We start from the raw sequence: 6,598 nt of genomic DNA on the forward strand, positions 1-6,598 counted from the left end.
TCCCACCCCTGCCCACGCCGCGGGCTGGCGCTGCTGCCCTCGCCCTGGGCAAGCAGATCTTGGTGGTGGGTGGTGTGGATGCGACGCAGAGCCCTCTCGCCTCAGTTGAGGTCTACCACGTGGATGAGGGCAAGTGGGAGAAGAAGGCGGCACTGGCTCAGCCCTCCATGGGCATCTCAGCTGTGCAGAGAGGTGAGGGATGGGGAGGGTGCCTGGCTGCAGTCTGGAGAAGTGGAGATACAGGAGTCAGGGATGCTCAGGTGGGATTTGAATCCCTATGCTGTTTGGGATGCTGCATAAGGCTTTCACCCAGCAGCCAAACTTGCCACTTAATAGTAGGATCATGCTCCTGCCCCAAAAGCCAGCCCACTTGCAGCCCAGAGATGAGCAATACAGACCTCCTCCAGGTATGGTTGCCTTCCCCAGCTGTCCTGGCTGTGGGCCATGCTGGGTGGCTGAGCACTCTGCTTGAGCCTAGCTTGGTGTGCTGTGCATCAAACATATTGCGACTCCTGCCTAAAGTTTCCTGAGCAGCCTTGAGCCTTGGCACAGTTTGGCATGCTAGGAGCCAGGTATGTGGTGCCCAAGTCTGCTTCCTGAGCAGGGATGCTGTGACATGGCCCAGGTCGCAGCGGGTTGAGCAGGGCAGAGGGGATGGCAGGACAGTGGTGGGAGCGGGCAGGGGTGCCGGCCACGCTGGGAGCAGGAGCAGGATTTGGCAGAATGGCTGTGTTGCCATGGTGTCTCCAGGGAGATGGTACTGCTGAGAATAATTAGAGAGGATGGCCTTGTGCTCTTCTCTGTGTCTGATGGATGGCACGGAGAGGGGGACAAGAGGGTCCCATCAGGATCAGGGCATTGCCAGGCTCAGACCTGGCTACACCATCCCTTAGCCACCCTGGAACGATGTGTGCCCATGGGACTCTGCACTGCCTGTGCTACCAACCCTGGAGGGCACAGGGGCACTCCCAGCCCCATGGTGCTGCCCACAGATCTCCCTGTCTCAACACTGCCTCTTTTGCAGACGGGGCTGTTTACGCACTGGGGGGAATGGGTGCGGACACCTCTCCCCAGGCATTGGTCCGTGTCTATGAGCCGGCGAAGGACCACTGGCAGCCCCTGCCCTCCATGCCCACCCCGTGCTATGGGGCCTCCGCCTTCCTGCAGGGCAACAAGATCTTCGTCCTGGGTAGGTGCTGCTGGGGCAAGCTGAGCATCCCCTGTGTACCTCCACTGCCTCTGGGTCAGGGAGTGACGTGGTGCACCCCAGGGCAGCTCCATGCTGCCCAGCACTGCAGTCAGGGGGGCCCCTCTGGCTTGCTGAGCCCACGCTGGGCTGCCCAGCACTGCAGTCGGTGGGGCCCCTCAGGCTTGCTGAGCACAGTGATGGTGCCAGTCGGGGCACAGGCAGCCACAGCATCTCCTCTGTGCACAGGGGGCCGGCAGGGCAAGCTGCCCGTCACAGCCTTCGAGGCCTTTGATCTGGAGACGAGGAGCTGGACACGCTATCCCAGCGTGCCCAGCCGCCGCGCCTTCGCCGCCTGCGCCATGGCCGACGGCGTCGTCTTCAGCCTGGGGGGGCTGCAGCAGCCAGGACCACACAACTTCTATTCCCGTCCCCACTTTGTCAACACCGTGGAGATGTTCGATCCCACCCAAGGTGAGCTCCATGTCCCTGAGTGGAGTGGAAGCATCACTTACGTGTCCAGGATGACTCCTTGGATTGGTGAGGGGTGTCTGCACCTGAGGGACATGATTATGCAGGCTCTGAACATCAGCCCCTTGCACCCATGTGAATCCTGCCCTGTGCTCCCTGGTCCCAGGGAGTGATTAACCTGGGGCTGTCGTGGCATCAGTGTGTGGAGAGGAGCCCCAGTGTGTGATGCTCATTCCCTCTCACCCCCAGGTGCATGGAGAAAGCCAAACCGCACCATCCGCATGAGGGAGAAGAGAGCCGACTTCGTGGCCGGCTGCCTAGGAGGAAGAGTGGTGGCCGTGGGTGGCCTCGGTAATGCTGGGGGTAGGCGTGTGGCCATGTTCCCATCCCCATCATTTGTGGCATATCAGTGACCTGCATGACAGTGGAGAGGTTGGCTGTGAAAAGCCACGGAGGTACTGCAACACTGTCTGCATCTGCATCCCTTTTGTGCCCTTCAAGTTCTGAGAAGACCCTACTGCCCTGCCCCAAAGGCTGCCCCACTGAGCCCCTTGCTCCTTTCACCTCCAAACCAGGCTTTTTCCAGCTCATGTGCAGTGTACCGGGCTCACGTAGCCCACAGAGGCTCAGCCTCACTGTGCAGGGCTGCAGCACTGCATCCCTCTCCCAAGAGAGCTGGGGAAAGGTTAGTGCTGTCACTCAGCAGCAGGGATGCAGCAGGAAGGGCTGTCTGGGGAGCCTGGTGCCAGCCACAACACCCCCAGCCCTGCAGTGAGGGCTACCAGACCCCCCAGGCTCACCCAGGGTGAGCTGGGCAGGAGGAGGTGATGGGGAAGGCAAGTGGTGCTGGCTGAATCCCTGCGGTGTGGCATTGTTCCTGAACCCTGCCGCTGCTGGAGCTGCCCTCCCTTATCCCTGCGGAGTGCCGGCACAGGGTGGGCAGAGCCAGCAATGCGGCATTAATGCCAGCAGCCCTCCCTGTGGGGACTTGGCTAATCCTCTTGTTCCCCCACTAATTGCCTCTGGGATCTCAGAGCCCCCGCAGCCCAAGGCTCCTGTTGGGATATCAGAGGCATGCAGAGGGGGAAAGGCAGACACTAGGGGGTGTGCGGGGGGAGATGCAGGGGGTTCTGATGCCATTCTATCTCCCATAGGGAACCAGTCCTACCCACTGGACTCAGTGGAAGGGTTCAACCCCTCACAGAAAAAGTGGGAGCCACTGCCCCCCATGCCCACGGGCCGCTGCTCCTGCTCCAGCTGCCCGGCACCTGGCCTGCTCTTCCTCATCGGTGGAGTGGCCCAGGGCCCCAGCAATGCCGTCGAGGCTCTGTGCCTGCGTGAGGCGCCCTGAGTGGGGCCCTGGGAGCCAGCCCCAGCCAAGCACCAAGTGCCTGAAGACGGGGACAGGGTGTGTGAGCACCCATGCCTGCGAGTGACCTGGCTCCAGGGAGCTGCAGTCCCATGACATTGGACACGGGAGCAGCTGCAGTTTTGGAAATCCCTCTTGGCTCCTGTAGTGCTGTGGTGATGGAACCCAGGGCAAACTCCTGCCTGGTGGGACGGCCATGGCCAGCAGTGTGGAGGGAGCGGCGGCGGCGGGACTGTCGCTGGCCTCACTGCCCTGTCCGGCCCCGGCCGTGCCGCGGCGTGTCCGTGCCGTGTGTGTAGCAGTGAGTGCTGTGTCGTCGTAGACCCAGTCAATGTCTCATGTAGCACAGAGGTGCCCTGTAGCTCAGTGCCTGGGAGGTGACGTAGCACCTTGAATAAATGAAACACATGGAATTTTACCCCACAGGAGTCGTGTTGTCCCTGGTTATCCTACTCCAAGCAGAGACATGCTGCAGCCTGTCAGAAAACCCCTCCCAAGGGAGAACCCAGTGAGCCCTTCCCTGGCAGGACCTGTGCTGTGGGGTGGGGATGGCTCTTGTTCTTCTCCCCATTGCCAGGGTGAGCAGAGCAATGTGATGTTGGGATCTGGCCCCCTTTTGGAGAGGGGGAGCTGGGCAGTGGCTGCCCTGCATTGGCACAGCCTTGCTCCTGCTTGGCCTCTCCTGTGGTGGAAGGGGCTGCAGGGGGTGAAGGCAGCAGCAGGAGAGGGGCTTTGCTGGAGGGAGCTGAGGTGTGAGAGAGGCAGGAAATGGAGATGGCTGCCAGGATCCTGAGAAATAAGATGAGATGCCTAGTGTCAGCTTCTGGGCCCCATCCAGCACCACAGCCCAATCTCAAAGGATGGACTGCGGCGGGTGTGTGGGAGAGTTGGATCCAGCTGTGGCCAGCTCCCCTGTGCAGGGACACCACAATCCTGCTTACAGGCAATTGGAAAGTGAAGGTCGTGTCTGTGGGTGATATTTAGGGGTGTACCCTAAACACAGTGAGACCAGTGGGGGATGACCTCCAATTACCCAGTGCTGTGGGCTCACATGAGCCTTGCTGGTCTTGGCTCCATCCAGAGTCCTGCACCCAGAGCAGAGAGCAGCAGTAGTGGATGCAGGTGAGGGATTCGATCTTTAACTGGTACGACATTAGAAAGATCTCACAAGTCCGGGTAAATATCAAGCACAGATGCCTGACCTTTCAGAGGAGACAGCTGGCATGATCCTTGTTGGGCAGCAGGGCCGTAGAGACAGAAGGCTGAATCCCGTCGGAGTGCAGCAGCATCCGGCACACTGCTGGGGCAGGCTGAGCCGTCTGCCGCGGGCGTCACAGCGTGGGGAAAGTTGGAAATGATTCAGAAAAGAGCATTCACAGGATGTTTTCAGTACCACTGCCCCATTGCTTCTGCTGTCCACCTGGCAGAGCAACCACAGGGTCCATCCTGATGTGCTGCGTGGCTGCTTGCGTGTGATTTGGGAGAAACAACCTGGGATACCTGGGCTGGTGGTACCTCAACTAGAGGTATCCCTGCATCTGCCTCTGGGGTTGCCATAGAAACCACTACTGTGCCAGAGCCAGCATCAACAGTGAGCCCCAAATTAAGGACTGAGCTGTACCTCAGCATCCAGGAGGATGCTCTGGCAGTGAGGGGAGAAGGTCAGCAGCTCATGTTATGAGGGGAGGCTGGACAGAGGGACCCCCTCTCTGAACACAATGTGCTCCAACCTTCTACGAATATTTCACAGCACTCCCTGACCTGTGCTCAACCCCATTGGGCTGGTCCTTCTCAGGGTCCTGGGAAGTGACAAACCCCTCACTGCCACCTCGCTACTTCTCCCCACCCTGCCAGCCCTTTCCAGAAGCCACCAAGGCATGCAATAATTCCATTCTCACTAAAACTTTAGTCATGGGGGACCCTAAATCATGGAGCTGCACTGGTAACACAGACTTGATTAATAAGCTTTTCCCTCAGGAGCATCGCATGAATGGGATAAATCATGACGCTGAGTCACCGGCAAATTGACATCCCTGCGTGCCAAGCTCCCTGCTGCTGATGGGGTGCCCTGAGCTCTTTTCCAAATTCAAGGCGATGGTGGCTGCAAGAGCCAGAGGATGCTGGAGGGGGAAGCTGCAGTTTGGGAGCTCATCACTGTTGTGGTGTTTTCAGCAGCGAAAGTGGCCGGGACAATGGCCAAGGTCAACTCAGGAATGGAGAGATCTTCAGGTAAAGGGATGAGGGTCCTGACCACTTTTGGAGACTGACACATTATTAGCTGAAGAGCTCCCATGAGTTTTTAACAAAATGTGCTATGAAGAAAAAAAAGTCGAGGGACGTAGCAAATATATTGCCGTCTGTCTCCTGGCAGCTTCTGCTAATTTTACTGAAGGAAAGACTTTAAGTACCTGGCCACCCTCCCTAACGCTAGAAGCACAGGCTGTTACTTCAGATATAAGGAGAGCTACAGTGCCTGGCAACATGGTTAATCTCCCCAGGGTGTGTTTTGGATGGGGGAGACGGAAATGGAGGGAGCTGTCAGACCTATAATTAAAAAAATATGTTTCTGTATAGAAATTTCTTTTCGTTGTCAGGAGAGATGGAAATACAAAAATCTCATTTATCATATTCCACAAACTTGGTAGACGCTCACGCCAGAAAGCTACAGCCACATCAGAAACAGGAATAGCTCCCTATAATTACATAAAATAACATGTTGAGCCTTATCGTCGGTGAGCAAAGCACCAGCAAATCCTTTTCTGAGGGTAGTGGAAGTACTGTAAATGGGTACAGGGCTCTACAGTCTCTTCTGCAGGGAGATCTGGGCCAGCTTTCCAATTGTAAGCAATAAAATGATGGAAAATCACCATTATCAGTGCAGGGCCATATAGGACCCAGACGCACAGCAGTGCTCTTGGCAGCAGTGCCTTTCACTGGGCTGTACAACAGAGTCATAGGCAGTGCAGGAGCAGAACAAGGCTTTTATTTACTTAAAAAGTGCAATAATCATCAATATTCCTGTCAGCTTGGCTCTCTGGAGGAAGGTTTGCCTTCCAGTCCACAGCCACCTTGGACAGCCCAGCCATTATCCCACTCCTGAATCACGATCCAAGCTGTGATTCCCCACTCTGGTCCTAGAAAATCAACCTGTTGGATGCTCCTCATGCAGCTGAGAATTACCAAGTTGTCTTGCTAAATCTGAGCTATTTAAAGCAACCCTAGTGCTGTAATGCCAAGCAAAAACAATGCAGATAAGTCGCTCCAATAAGTTTTTTATGGGTAAAAGACCAGAATTTTTATTTTCTTTTTTAAATGAAAGCTCTATTTCTGTGGAATTTGATTAGGAAACCAGATATACACATCAGGAAAGCCATTATTTTGACACTTCTGAACTCCAGGCTGCCTTTAATATGAAAGGCAAAAGAGGATAAAGGGGAATGCAAGTATTTCCTCTGATCTATCCATGACTTAATGTCTACCTTATTTTTACAGTGATTTAGTGCTTATGGAGTATCTTCAGAGCCAGCAACAAAACATTTTAACTAATATTGGGATAGTTTTGAATTAAAGGA

The 6,598-nt window shown here is 55.9% G+C and overlaps 1 protein-coding gene across 1 annotated transcript in view; it reads left to right on the forward strand.

Annotated features, from left to right (window-relative positions):
- Window positions 1-3,451, forward strand: part of KLHDC8B (kelch domain containing 8B) — a 10,507-nt gene extending 7,056 nt beyond the window's left edge. Inside the window, exons 6-10 of the mRNA XM_029958329.1 lie at window positions 7-192; window positions 1,025-1,189; window positions 1,436-1,660; window positions 1,907-2,008; window positions 2,812-3,451. Of these exons, the coding sequence (XP_029814189.1) occupies window positions 7-192; window positions 1,025-1,189; window positions 1,436-1,660; window positions 1,907-2,008; window positions 2,812-3,008 (875 nt within the window). The 3' untranslated portion in view covers window positions 3,009-3,451. The remainder of the gene's footprint in view (window positions 1-6; window positions 193-1,024; window positions 1,190-1,435; window positions 1,661-1,906; window positions 2,009-2,811) is intronic.
- Window positions 3,452-6,598: the final 3,147 nt, after the last annotated feature.

The sequence above is a fragment of the Manacus vitellinus genome, unplaced genomic scaffold, assembly GCF_001715985.3.
Source record: "Manacus vitellinus isolate BGI_N305 unplaced genomic scaffold, ASM171598v3 scaffold_14_pilon, whole genome shotgun sequence".
NCBI classification, from domain to species: Eukaryota; Metazoa; Chordata; class Aves; order Passeriformes; family Pipridae; genus Manacus; species Manacus vitellinus.